The 15,020-nt window shown below is 45.0% G+C and overlaps 1 protein-coding gene across 8 annotated transcripts in view; it reads right to left on the bottom strand.

Moving 5' to 3' along the window:
• Positions 1-15,020, bottom strand: part of FTCDNL1 (formiminotransferase cyclodeaminase N-terminal like) — a 97,004-nt gene that overhangs the window by 49,340 nt on the left and 32,644 nt on the right. For 4 of the 8 annotated variants that reach the window (XM_079782181.1, XM_079782179.1, XM_079782182.1 and 1 more), the window contains 3 exons: positions 4,967-5,092; positions 2,268-2,363; positions 411-563 (listed from right to left, as the gene is read on the bottom strand). In XM_079782181.1, coding sequence (XP_079638307.1) covers positions 411-563; positions 2,268-2,363; positions 4,967-5,081 — 364 coding nt within the window. In that variant the 5' untranslated portion in view covers positions 5,082-5,092. Of the gene's footprint in view, positions 1-410; positions 564-2,267; positions 2,364-4,966; positions 6,679-7,124; positions 7,224-9,022; positions 9,271-15,020 lie in introns of those variants that run through there. The other 4 variants (XM_079782184.1, XM_079782177.1, XM_079782183.1 and 1 more) reach the window with 3 other exon arrangements.

Raw genomic sequence — 15,020 nt, forward strand, 5'->3', positions numbered from 1 at the left:
AGTGAAAGGGGGTCGGAGTTAACATTTAAGTGGTTTTTCAACCTCATCATTACCCCTGCTCAAGAAAATAAGACACAGATGGGCAAGCACAGCACCGTCCTGCCCCACAGAGTCTAAGGAGCTCATTAGAAACTACTGCTGTTTCCTCGTGATCCACCCTGAGTTCGGAAAGGACAAACGATGGATGTGCTGCAGCCCACAGCAGTCAGTGCCCCCGCGCCCGGCGTGGACACGGGGAGGATGCCACGGAGACACAACGGGCCACTGCAGCCATGAAAGCTGACTATTCAGACACGTCCTCAGGCGGACCTTTCCCGGGAGCTAGGAGCGATTCCATTGTCAGGAGCTGCTCTGACTTGTACAAATGGTTTCCGTGAAGAAATAACACATTGCCCCAAACGTTCTCTTACTTCTGGCCAGAGCTCCACACTCTTCCACTCCCACACCGGCGAGCGGGTAAATGGGGATCAGGTCCACGGCTCCCAGACACGGGTGGATCCCCTCTTGAGCCTCCATGTCGATGGACCGGAAGGCCTCCACACAGGCAGCCAGGACAGCATCGTCTTAAAAGGAAAAATTGTACAAAACCATCGTTAAACTTTCAAACACGGGTAAAGAAGCAGCTGTATTTCATTTGTCCCGCTAGTTGTTTTTCTTTTGTACTCTGTATAGAAGATGTGTTCACCCAAAATAAAGTAAAAGATCCAACATTTCCCCTTGCCCTACCTCCCAATCATCATAAAGGTTCACATTTTTTCACATTTATTCCCCAAAGTAGAGGAGTTATGCAATGTTTATGATTCTTAAACACCTCTGTGTTTTTGGTTTTGTTTAGTTTTTTAATTGATTTCAGAGAGGAAGGGAGAGGGAGAGATAGAAACATCAATGATGACAGAAAATCATTGATTGGCTGCCTCCTGTAGGCCCCTTCTGGGGATGGAGCCCGCAACCCAGGTGTGTGCCCTTGACCACAATCAAACCTGGGAACCTTCAATCCGCAGGCAACGCTCTACCTACTGAGCCAAACCGGCTAGGGCAGTGGTCGGCAAACTCATTAGTCCACAGAGCCAAATATCAACAGTACAACGATTGAAATTTCTTTTGAGAGCCAAATTTTTTAAACTTAAACTTCTTCTAACGCCACTTCTTCAAAATAGACTCGCCCAGGCCGTGGTATTTTGTGGAAGAGCCACACTCAAGGGGCCAAAGAGCAGCATGTGGCTCGCGAGCCGCAGTTTGCCGACCACGGGGCTAGGGCACCTCTGTGTTTTTTTTTTTACAACTGGTTACTTTAAATGTTTTCAACTTTATCAAATTAATCTGATAAAACTTCTTATTTTCAGAATGCTTTATGAATTTATATTAAAATATATACAAACATAAAGTTTTAAAAGCATTAAGTATTTATTTTCGTTTTCCTCTTCTCCAGTAATTAGATTTTGCATTCAAAAGATTTTGCATTCAAAGATTTTATATCATCTAACTACATACGATAGACACCTAAGAGTTATGTTATTACTCTGAGTTTTCATTAGCAGTACAGTATGACCATTTCAACAAGAAAGATAAACAACAAAGAAGCAAATTGTACATCTTATGATTAACATTCAAGATAATTTGTCCTGTTTGCTGGGAGCTATCAAACAAACACTAGTTCTTCAAACATACCTTTTGAAAAAAGACAATCTGAGTTGAAATAAAGTCTATTTAAAAATATTTTGAGCCCTTTTCTAAGCAATATTAAGATAATACAAGTTTTTGTTTAAACAGTTATGATCCTTCAAATTCAACTTGTCCCACTAAAACTTACAACATGAGACATTTCATTTCAATCCATGAACCAACTCAAGATTTCCGGCTCCCAACCCAAAACACAACTGCTTAAGCATGTTTCATTCTATGCCAACTTATCACTGAAATCAAGGCTGACTTCAACACTATGACTCCACAGGTTAAAACTTGAAGATTGCTTTTCTTAACCATAAAGGATATGTGACCATCTTCAGGGGGTAAAAAGGTATTAACTCTTGGACCCAAGGTTCATTGTAATGAAGAGGAAATGGGAAATGTTTGAGATGTGTATGTTCAGAAAAATGATGAAATGAAGTTTTGAGGTAGACTCTCCAGGTAATGGCCTATTCCTATGGCACAGGAAATCAATGAGTAGAGAGCATGTAGGCCTACCTGAAGCTACCCTTCATCACAGACATATATATACATATACATATACATATACATATACATGAAGAAAGAAACTGCAATCTCACTTAATTCATCAACAGAAGCTGCTATGGTAATGACTGATCTGTTGTAGTCTTGATCAGAAAATATATTGAGCACTGATACTTCAGGACGTTTCTTCCCTGTAAAGGAAAAAATATAAAGGCGAGAATTAGTTTTCTCTGCTGAAGCCTTAATACTTTACTTCTTCTGATACAATTAAATTTGTCCAACAGAGAAATTCTGGGGTGTGACCTTTGAAGTGACACTGGCTAACCACGACATTCCTGGGCAGCGATGCCCCCTCCTTACAGCATCTTCCTACCCAGCCGGACGGCTCAGCTCAGACACTGGGCTTTGGTGTCTCTCCACTCCAAGATGGCAGCCTCTTCTTTCAATTGCCACGTCGTGTCTCTCCAAATCCGGGTCCTTCTCAGTCTCGTCTTTCAGGCCTTATCAATTTTTCCTTCCTAAACCCAGAAATCAACCTGTCTGGATAAAAATCGGCCCTCTGGAAAAACTAGGATGGGCCAATGAGTGCCTGAAGCAGAGGTTTCTGGGATGCATGCACCTGTCTGTCGGAGACCTCCGACTCCAACACCTCCTCGGAGGCCACCAACAGCCCGCAGACTTTAATGGCTTCCAGCCCTCCGTGGCCTGTGCCTCGCGTGAACGTGTAACCCGGAGGAGAAAGCTGCCCGGCCCTGCACGGCAGCCACACACAACCCCACAGTTATTTCTGAAGTTTACAAGCCTGGTCCAGGGCCCTTAAAAGTCCCCCTTAAGCCTGCAAAAGCAAATTCAAAGAGAAGGACAAAAGTTTTCAGGCGGTAATTAAATGGTTCGCCATGCCATTATACCTTTGTCCCCCCAGTCCCCTGGCAGCTTAACAATTAATCTTTTCAGAAGAGAGGAAAAATAAGTTGCACGCAGGCACTACAGAGCTTACGGCCGCCCTATGCCATTAACTTTAATAACTTTAAAAGATAAACTTACTGTATGTCACTTGCTCTTAGCCAAATGAGCATCTACTCGTATACAGCCCTGCCCTGGTGTAGGTCTAAAATTTATAGCTCAGGTTTCTTTACCTTAGACCTTTTAGGCCACTTAAATGTTTTAACATTACTTAATTAGGAAAATTGTAGGTGATACGGTTTATTCCACTTGCTGAAAAGTAAATGCCTTTAAAGTATTTGTAAAACAATAGGTCATTTTCTTAGCTAGTGCTACTTGCCTGCATTTTCATAACTATAAAAGATGAAGCAAGAACCAGACCCTACAATCTCCTTTTTAATGTGATTTTATTTTTCCATCCTAAATCTTCCTCTGAAAAGCTTTTATTCTCAGTTTCATATGACTCAATTGAATCAAATGCTGAAAGAATGAGACACTTTCTCCTGCAATCTCTTCAGCATGCATATAGAAAGAAATTGCTGCTGGCAGGAGGAGCTGTCCGTCTGAATCGCAGCAGAAGTAAATTGTTTGGTATCTGTAATGGAGTATAATAGCTATAATTCCATTTGAGCTGCTGCCACTAATAAGCTGATAAAAACTGTGAGCTGAGACAAGGCATCCATCAGCGTGTGGCTTCCCCAAATGTCTCGGCACATTCATTTAATCACAGGGACAGGTAACCCGATCCCATTAGATGTACTTGTCTGACAATGAGGGGCCCGAGTGGGCTATTCCCACAAAGAGAATGCAAAAGCACAGCTGGCTGACTCCAGAGGTTTTTTTTTCTTATCAGCAATTATCAGGAACTTTCGTAGACATTTCCAGCTCCTGTACAGTGGCAAGACAGTAATTTAAATGTGCTCATCGTTAGAAATGGGCGGAAGGAAACACTTGTTTCTCATGAAAAGCAGTAACTAAATGAAAAATGACAACCAGAAATTAAAATATACTGTCTGAAATGCTTTAGGTCTATGGTCCTAATGCTCACCTGTGGCCGAAAAAACTTCATTTAATAACAAAGTTTTTTATTTGAACAACTGTAAGTCTGTAAACTCACTGTGGTGTTGTGTGTGTGTGTGTGTGTGTGTGTGTGTGTGTGTGTGTAAAAACAAATGATGCCTAGAACTATGTCATCACATGAACATTTCAACAAGGGTAAAAAATAAAAAATAAAATTTAAAAAAGGAGAGGAGTATCTCTCACAGTAAACACTGGCCCAGGGAGCAAGGAGGCTTGGGCTCCAGTCTCCTGGATCGCTAAGTGATCTTACGTGCATCACTTAAATGCAATTGCCTAAAAGCCTTTCTTTACAGGGAGAATGTGTAATAGAAATAATAGTGCTGTAATGATAGCAAGGGCTTTGCTGGCAGGAGTGCTTTGAAAAGTGGCTGGTACTTGGCAAGTTTATTTTTTATGTAACCTGCTGAATAAAAAGCATAATGCCCAATTATGCTCATTCTATTAATGACCAAATAAACGGCCTGGGAGGGGAACATTTAACCTTTATGTAACTATATCCTCCTCAGGAGCGTGTCAGTATCCTGAACATTTCAGACACGCACTCTCCACTGTCCATAACGATAACTGCACGTTTGGAAAAGACCACATGTGCACATCTGCCTAACTGCTCTACCTCAGTATCCTGGAGACCCCTGGGGGGGTTGGGTGGGGGGGCGGGGTAGGAACCCACAAAGAACGAAAGAGTGTTCTATATAGATACTGTCTGCAGAGCGCAAAAATTACCGTATCATCAAAACACTACATGGCCACTTCCGTTGTCTGTTGTTCCTACCATTTTCCCCAAGAAGAGCTGCTTTTGCGACGTTCTCCACAACGTGTTTCCTCCTGGCTTCTGAGATGTTGAGTAAACAGGCAGCCAAACGGAGCCCCAGTCTGGAGGAAGACATGCTGGGTTTTCCTAGAAGGGGAGAAAAGAGAGCCCTCATTTCCGCCTCTACCGTTCATTCATATGTTCATGTTTATTAACCATTAAAAGAAAATCATAGCTCTCTGAAAACCAGATAGTCAGAACATTAGCACGTCCCTCTTCCACTCCTCAGGGAACACCTGAATGATAAACCCTCAGGGTGGCTCCTCAGGAGGCTGTGTGCGTGGCCACACACAGATGAACAGATGAACGCAGTAGCAACACTAGAATATATCCTTCAAGTTATTCAGCCTGAATGCTGTCCTGCAAGTGAAACTTCCATGAAAGTATATTATTCCCTCTTAAGCATAGTCTTCCTCAGCTTTTCCCTGTTTTCCGGGTCTTCTCTGTGTAACAAGCAAGCATGATCCTGGTGTTAAATGAGACTTAGCAAAAAAAGAGGAATGAAGGAGATTATTTAATATGCTGATTCCTACAGAAACGATTCCTCTGGCAAAAAGAAATAAAGGGGCTCACTTACCCGACAACTATGTGACTATGTTCCTCTGGCACTATGATCTCCAAAGTTTCTAAATCACTTGCCAACCTTTTCACGGGACTCTGGACCTTGAACTGTGAAAGCTGACAGGTCCCCTGGCATGTTACTCAATAATGCCGAGAAAGGGACTGATTCTTTCGTTGAAAGTGGATTAATTTCACACTTGTTAGAAGTTGCTCTGATTCTCTTTAGTACTCCAGAAAGGCATTTTTCAACCCATTGTCTTTCCACACCTCAGAGGGTCTGACGTGAGGACATTTCAGTAACTCAACATAGTAAGAACCCCCCTGTTCGAGGTCAGACCATCCTCTCCTGGCCTTTTCACATATCATATCTAACAGTGAAGGCAGCCCTCGCGGTCTCTTTCCACAACTATCTGACAAAGGTCATCTGGTGTCAGGCAGTGTGCTCCGTGTGGGGGGACACTTCAGGAAACGGGGGTCGCCTCTCAGACAAACACTAAGGGTATGAGTTTCAGCTAACAGTGCTGGGTGCCAGCTCCCTGCTCGCCACCCACACATCCACCGGCTCCCCGGACACAGGACTGGTGGCCTAACCATTCAAGTCTACAGGAAGCCCAGGGCTCATGGACAGTTCAGGTTTTTATGGTGACCATCGTCGCACCGAAAATTCACAAAAAAATAAAAAATACGGCCATTAGGTTCTTCTAGACATTAATAACCTCGCTGCGTTAAAGCAGCTCAGACCTCTGATTTTCATGTAAACAAAAAATTGCTTTACACAAGGGGCGTGGGCGTCTTCTGGCTTTCATTTGTTTTCGGTGTGTTTATGTAGCTTAATTGTCTCATCAGGCACTTTCCCAACATAATTATGCTTCTTAACAAATGGTGTTTATGGCAACCCCTAACAGTGCAAGGGAAAGGATTAGTTTCATCTTCTCGTTCCACGTCGGATTCCCTGCGGACAGCTAAATCACACAAAGATGGTGCTGGGGAAGCCCGCCTTCCCAGCCCGAGCTGGAATCCGCGGTCCGGGCTTCGGGGGGCCGTCAGGCTGGTTAGGGGGTGAGGACGCCTCCCTCCCCCTCCAGCCCGGCCCGGAGCGAGCCCTGCACCACGGGGGGGTGGCGGGGGTCGGGGGCCTAGACCGCCCGCCTCTCCATCACCGTCCGGACTCCGGGCCGCAGACCAGACCCCGGCCCGCCCGCCCGGGAGGGAGGTGCCGGCAGGGCCGGGGCGGACCGGCGCAGTTCGGGAAGGTTCCGCCGAACCCCCTGCCTCCCGCGCCCCCCACCCCCCGCCCGCCCCGCCGGGAGCACTGTCAGGGCCGCAGAGGGAGCCGCGGGCGCTGGGCTGGAACCGGCGGCTGGGACCCCCGCCCCGGGTGCTGCGGGGAGCGTCCCCGGGCCACGTGGGCCCGAGAGGAACCCAGGGGCGCGGCCAGATTCCCGGCCGCCCCGCCAGGCCCGCCGGGAGCCCGGTCCGTGGTCTGCGGGCGGCCCAGCCAGGGCCCGGCTCGAACCCGTGGCCGCGCAGCCGCCCCGCGGTGTGGGAGGGAACCGACCTGCGCGCCGAGGGGAAGGCGACGGGTGGGGCGGCCCCGAGCCCGGATCGCCGCCGTCGCCGCCGCGCGTGGCCGCCGCTTCCGCCGCCAGCCCCGCCTCCCGCCCCCGGGCGCGCTCCTGCCCGTGCGCCCTCCGTGACCGTGACCGTGACCGTGACCGTGACCCTGGCCCGGCCGCTCCCGCTCCCGCTCCATGGGGGTCGGCACGGTTCCCTCTGGGAAAGGACTGACTGGCTAACGGGGCATCAGGATCCAAGGCGGGGCCGCTACCGCTGACCACACACCTGCAGGGGCTCCTCTCCGGGTCGCAGGCGCACAGGCACCCCTCGGTCCAAAGCCTCCTGACAAACACTGCACCCCTCGGTCCAAAGCCGCAGTGCCCCTGAGAAACACTGCACCCCTCGGTCCAATGCCTCCTGACAAACACTGCACCCCTCGGTCCAATGCCTCCTGACAAACACTGCACCCCTCGATCCAATGCCTCCTGACAAACACTGCACCCCTCGGTCCAATGCCTCCTGACAAACACTGCACCCCTCGATCCAATGCCTCAGTGCCCCTGAGAAACACTGCACCCCTCGGTCCAAAGCCTCAGTGCCCCTGAGAAACACTGCACCCCTCGGTCCAATGCCCCCTGAGAAACACTGCACCCCTCGGTCCAATGCCCCCTGAGAAACACTGCACCCCTCGGTCCAATGCCCCCTGAGAAACACTGCACCCCTCGGTCCAATGCCCCCTGAGAAACACTGCACCCCTCGGTCCAATGCCCCCTGAGAAACACTGCACCCCTCGGTCCAATGCCCCCTGAGAAACACTGCACCCCTCGGTCCAATGCCTCCTGACAAACACTGCACCCCTCGGTCCCACCGCGCCTGCCCGCGCACTGGGAAAAGGGAACGGCCGCCCGGGACAAAGCAGTCCTTGCACAGGACCGTTAGTCCGAGTTTCAAACACTGTGAACCAAGCACTAGGCATTTCCCTTTTTCTAGGCCGGGGCACTTGGGAGAACACATTTCTCTTCCCAAAATTCAGGACCTGTGTGTGTGTGTGTGTGTGTGTGTGTGTACGTGTGTGTGTGTGTGTGTGTGTGTGTGTGTGTGTGTGTGGCTTTTTTTTTTTAATGCAGCAACGATAAAATGTCACCGTTTTGATCCAATTTCGTTTCTAAACTGCAATAATCACTAAATAACTACTTTGACAGAATAAATTAATTTTTAAATCTATTTTTTATTTTCTAATTATACTTTTTAAACACAGACTTGAGGAAATTAACATTTATGTGGACATTTGGTTTCTAGCCTAATGTGGCATAAAAATAAGTAACATAATGAGTGCTAAAAAAAACCAGGTTCATGATGCTTCTCACATCATCATCATTGTACTTAGATGTCACAACAGTATTATGTGCGATTGTGTCAGATCCTGCCTTCCCCATCTCCGAGTGTTGGCAGGTAGGAGGGTTGTTGGCAAGAGGCGGGGTGTTAACCTCAGGATCCTGGATCCATTCCAAGGCTGGTAATTACATTCTGCCAGCCAAAATTCATCCCATAATTTTAATTGGATAAATCCTTTCTGGCCTAAGCTACTGCTATGCCTGTCAAACTGTTGCCACATTTCACCCCAGAGGTGTCTGTGTTTTAGTAGCAAGAATCAGTCCCTTTGAGGTTGGCTTATCAGTTTAAATCCTCAAGTGCTTTGGGATCCTATGGAATTAAGAATATATTTAAGCATTTTTCCTACTGAATCTGCATAGAAATGTATAAAATAGACATATAGTCATGTTAATACCGGTACCTAAAAACCAATACCCATCTAATGTCCGCAGATAATTTTGAGAGCTTCTTAATCAGATCCACGTCCCTAACTTTCTCTTCTTTCCTTTCCAGAGCTTTTATTACCTAGAGCTTTAGCTTCCAGTTTCCAAAAAGTGTCCAAAGTCGACTTCCATGGAGGATGACGGAGCGGCAGCCTGTGTACTTCATGTTTCCAGACAATCCTATGATAAGTTTACTTGCTAACATGAAAGACAGAGCAGTCACATTACATTTGGTCTTCGCGTATCCCTCCAGAGGAAAGGAGACCCCCAGGGCCTCCTGGTTCTAGCTGTAGCAAATGCGGAATCAGGCTACTTCCCACTCCCCCTAACCCCGTGAGAGGCTCTCCCTCAGGGCCCCCCCACCCCCCACCCCAGGGCAAGAGTTAGTCAGCCCCAGGCCCTTTCTCCGCTCCACTCTCATCCCACACCAGCAGAGAAGGCAGGCCTCCAGGTTCTTTATGGCGGGGCAGCGACTGGCCCTGCCTACGCTGTCAGCGTGTCCTTTGGGACGAGACGGGAGACAGATACCAGCAAGTCTGACGAGAAGTTCAGCAATAAGATCCAAAGTGCCCTTTTGTTCTCTTCAAGAACAGAAAGGTGCCCTGGCTGTTGGTTGAGCTCTACCACACATAACCCTGCCCATTCCGTGATTTAAAGGAGCTGTGTCAGATTTCCAGTATCTGTACACCAAGCCTCTCCTTTTTTATCTGACTTCGCATGCTTTGCAGGGGTTCTTCATGCTTTTGGGGTGAGTGTGTAACTCTCCTCGTTTCTCCCGCTAAATCCACGCCGAGGGCATGAATGCCTGTGTCATTATGGTTCCTGTGAAGCCCCGGAGAGCACAGCTCCACGGCCAGTGTCCCCAGCTGAGAGCTGCTCCCTGGCACTCCCAGGGGTTCCCCGGGAGACCAGGAGGATGCTGGTCTGCGCCCTTCACTCCATCTGTGCCGGCAGGAGCCGTGGTTCCTGGGGGAGCCCTCCCTGGCCCATCAGAGCTGAGGCGGTGGGAGGGAAGGTTGTGTTCCAGGGGGGGCCCAGGCTCCGCTGGGACCCGGAGCCCCAGTGCCGGAGCAGAGCTGGGACTAGGGTGAGGGAGGGAGGGAGATAAATTTTGGGAGCCAAATTTCAGTGGGGGCCAAAAAACTCAGTAATGCAATGCCTTAAGAACCAACATTAATGCAAAGTTAGAAATCCATGGTGAACACAATAGCAGGATTTTAAATAAAGACGGGCTCATACCCTGCAGTTGCCAACTTCGTCTCCTCGCCTCACCCTGATCCCTGCCCAGTGGTTGCGGCCCCTTTGTGCCAGCCCGGTTCTGATTGTAGGGTTGAGAGGACACCGCGCCACTCGGCTCTGCTTGCATCCTATCTTCGGGGCCCCAAATGGGCAACAAAACCAGAAATGTCAAGGGTGGAAATTTCCAGGCCAGTGGATACATATAATTTATAGTCTGTTCAAGAGTTTCCTAGACTTACATATATATTCGAATTGGCCAACTTATCTTACAAGAAGGCAATCCCTTATTAAAATGAGCAAAATAACTCTACTCACCTAATACATTTCCTTACCTATTCACCTGAAACATTTCAGAATGTGGGTAATTAGGAAGTTTCCTATCGCGCTCTGCAATTTGGAAACAATGTTTTAAAGAACATTTTAATTAACGTTATGGCTATTTTCTATTTTCATATTCTAGCATCTACATGTGTTTCCGGATAACACGACTAGAGAATTCCCCTGAGAGAGGCAGAGTCTAATTCCTAATGCAGTTGTTTTCACTGAAGATTTCTCTTTCACCTTGCACTTGTCAATGCTAGTTCCTTCCCTCCTCATGGAACATTAAAATATTTTATTTTTTTCATGTAAATGGAAAAAATTGGTAAATGAAAGATTTTTAAAAGCAACTCTGACTGCCATTTTAGAATAACCACAGAAGTGGTTTTAATCACTTGTATTAAGTTTTTTGAATCACATGATACTATGAAAAATGTGTTTTATTAGTCATTTTCTAAAATAGCAAATGGGTTTCACTGCTGCCATTTTTAGTTTGGAGTGGGGGAAGCTATAGGATTCATTTACTTTGAAGAAAAGAAGCTTGATGGCCCGGACAAAAAGTTACAGCAACTAATAGTAATACCTCCATTGCCCATTCATCTCAGCCTGAATTATGGGAAATGATCTCAAGCAATTTTTGTCTTAATGAAGGAGGGAAAAAAGCACAAAATTTCCAGAATTAACTTTTTTTTTCCCACCTTAACATTTGGGAAATGTCTTTCCCTTTACACAACATAAATTGGATTCTTCCTCTGGGGTCAGCTGATCTCTTTATCATGAAAAACCAGTTGTCTGGAATGTAAGCATAGATAGTAGCTTAAATTGAAATCACTTACTATGCATCTATTCATTCGCACTCGAAATATCTCATGTAACTAGCCAAAAGTTAAAAGTCTGTGATCTACCCACCCCTTCATCCATCCCTTGACTTTTCCCGCCTTCCATGCGGTCATACAGTATGGGTGCCTTTATTCTTGGACGTAGGCACTCAGTGAAGGAGGGGTCTCTGAGAGCCCCCCTCCAAAGCTGGGGTTTTTATAGCTATTAATCATATTGCAAATGAAAAGCAATTCCTAAAACTTACTTAGAATCTTGGCTGAAAATTTAACTTATAGGACTACATTAAGATAATTTCTAAAACTATTGCAATTCACAAAATGTATCTTATGTCCAGAAAAAAATGCTGGGAATGTTTAGAAACATTTTCCCCTTAGGAACATAAATTTTCGTTGGGTCATGAGGTTTTTATCAATCAATATTTACTTGAAAATTGTAACCAGTGGGTAAGAACTGACACTTGCAGTAAGAACAATGGCAGGTTTTGTGACGGTGCACTTGTGGGCACTTCTGTACTGTGGCTACTTAACGTCCTATGTATATGCAAGTGACTGTCCGCTCCTAACGGACAGGGAGAGGATAGCCTCTTTATGAGCAGGAGTCCGAGACCCTGAAGACAAGCGCCCTGTGATGGATGGCTGCATGGCCTCCTTCACTGTGTTCCCAGCCGTGCCTGGCCTTGAACAGCCCCCTTTTAAGAACGACTTCTGCTCTTGGGCGGGTCTACAGGACATTCAAATGGAAGGTTTGAGTGAAGGTTTTCCTGTTGGTTTGTCTTTTACTGAATATCTCAGTGTTTGAAGGGATTTAAATTTTTAAATGCATTTTAATTACATTTAAATAGAAAATGTCTAATTTCTTAGGAAGAGGTGGGAAAGTTTAATCTTCGGGTGCTGTTGTTTTTAACTTTTTCTTTACCCTACCTTGTGCCTCAGTTATTATGCAATCTTCTTAGCTTGAAATCCTGTGTTTTTGGAAAGAATCTGAAAGTAAAAATGTATAGCTCAGCTCAGCTCAGAAGGGACCTTAGAGATCAACTGGTGCCTCCTCAGGACCTTCGCTAATGTGTGGCCTGGAACAGACGGGCTAGAGGTGGAGGCAGAGCTTGGGAGAAAGCAGGGTGGAGGCAGGTGGTGGTGGTGGCTGAGTCCTGCACCCTACACTCAACCCCCCGCCCCCCACCCGCTACTGCTTCTCCTGTGGCCCCTCTGGGAACCCTAAGGTGCCTTTGCAAACCACTGACTAGTTCAACCCCCCTTCTGGTGCCTGTTACCCTTTTGATAACATCGTGCAAGGTTATCATCTTTTAAAGATGAACTCTCTATCTTGACACGAGTCCATGATGCTGTTTCAAAATGCAAGCACTGTGGGAAATCCACACTACTTTTTAAATTATTGGGTGGGATTTGACAATAATTTTTGTGAAGGAAAATAAGTATGAATGGGTATTCATATCTGAAAGAACCCATCCGAGGCTTTAATTAATACCCGAGGAAATGTGGCACAGAAACAGAAAGATAATGATTTGGGAGAAGGAGAAACGAGGATTCAAACAGATGCAATCAAATTGAGCAGACAAATGTCAGACAACAGCAAGGATGGAAGGGGTCCGTTAGTGCCACCGACCAGTTCAGGAGACTGGAATGCGGCCTGCCCCTCCCAGTGCCTCTGTCACTCTTAACATCAGTATCTTCATTTCTCTGTTTGGGGCAAGAGGATGGCAGTTTTCCTCAAGGAGACTTCTGTGTTTTCATTTAGATGTGGAGCCCATTTTTCTTTTCTGCAACTCCCAGCCCCCATCTAATTTTTTTTTTAAATCTTAGGCCATTTTATCTCTGGGCTCAAATTCTGAATGACAACTGAACTGTTTTGTAGCAGTGGTTTCAGCTACCTATATTTTAAAGTTGAATTTAAATTATAAGTATAAACATACTAAATGAAAAATATGTATAAAATATATTTTATAAATCACAATCAAATTATACTAGTATCAAATATTCACTTGATAGTTACTAATTTTACTCAAGTAAAATCCTAACAGTTGTTAATCTTTGGGTTTTCTTCATTTATTAATGTAAAATATAAACTACTTCATTCTTTTATTTCCCTTAAATCTAATATTTTTGAAGTAGTTATTCAAATTATAAAACATGTTAAACCACTTAGATTATCTGAAACGTATTGATAGAAGTACATATAGTAGAGAAGGTTGAGAAAAAAAATTTCAAAAATTTATCCTGGGTTTAAACTAAAGTACTTGTTGACAGGGGAATAAACCAATAGGAAGACTGTATATTCTGCAGAGTAACTTGATCTTTTTAAGTATTTCCAGCCTTAAAAGGGACACGAAATATATTAATAGGGATATATTACATTTGATTCATTATAATGAAAGTAAATGCCTGTGACAATACAATTTTTGTGTATAAAAATGTTTTATCGATATTATGATCTTTATTAATAGTTGTAATATAAATTTAAGAATATACAGTATTTAATATTTCTAATAGGTTGATGTTATAGCTTTAAAGGTTTTAAAAGGAAATCTGAAATGTATCTCACCAAATACTTCAATGGTGTGAAACTCAGGCCTCAAGAGGTTAAATGAATGCCACAAGGCTAACATCTTTCTTCTATGTTTAATTTTAAATGCCTGGAGACTAAAGTCCAAGGCTCTAACCATGGGTGGCCCCATTCTACTTTTTTTAAGATTTTCTCTTTTTCTTTTCCCACCCTTCCTCCTCACTCTAATCTCATACCACAACAGTACACTGCTCACCAAACACACTTTGGACTACTCTGTCTCTGTTTGTGCTTTGCTCAAGATTTCATTCTATGACTACCCTTCACCCACCCACCCAATAAATACCCCCACCTCTATGAAGCCTTCCTGAATTCTGTCACATTCTCCAGAATTCATCACACTCTTTGTGCGTTCTCATAACATCTCACCCTTACCACTGAAACACTGAGCACATGTTATGGCAATATTATTTCGTAAGTGTCTCACTCCCCAGTTAGATGGAACAAGAATAGGATACTAGTAAGTCTTGTCTTTGCAATCCCTAGAGTTTAGTCCAGTCTTGAGTCATAGTAGACAGTTTATAAAAATCTGTTGAAGGAATGAATTAATTGGCTGATGGATGGATAGTACATAAATAAAAGAATTTGGTTTGTCTGTTTATTGAATAAATAAACAGACAAACCAAAAAAGGAGTGAATAAATAGGCCAAGTTTCTCAACCTCAGCACCACTGATATCTTGGTCAGGAGAATTCTTTGATGTGGAGATTGTCCTGTGCATTAGCAGCATCCCTGAGCTCTACCCACTAGATGCCAATAATGATCGCCCCCACCACATTGCCAGTTGTGACCATCAAAAATGTCTTCAGACACTGCTAAATGGCCCCCCGGGCAAAATCGTCCTTGAGAACAGCTGGATATAGCAATTCAGGTGGAGCTTAGAGATCAGAACTCGGGTCTCTGTTTTAGTGCAGCACTTTTTACATTATGACTTAGCCCTGCTGAGATCCAAGTTCAATTCCCAGTCTTCTCAGAAAATATCCTTAAAACCTGATATCAATAACAGAGTTAATGGAAGTGTCATTTATGGGGTAAAGTATTTTTTAAAAGCAACACTAGGAATAAAGGTAGGCCTTCCTTAAATCAACTGATCTGGCTTACATT

Source organism: Cnephaeus nilssonii (assembly GCF_951640355.1).
Source record: "Cnephaeus nilssonii genome assembly, chromosome: 10".
NCBI lineage: Eukaryota > Metazoa > Chordata > Mammalia > Chiroptera > Vespertilionidae > Cnephaeus > Cnephaeus nilssonii.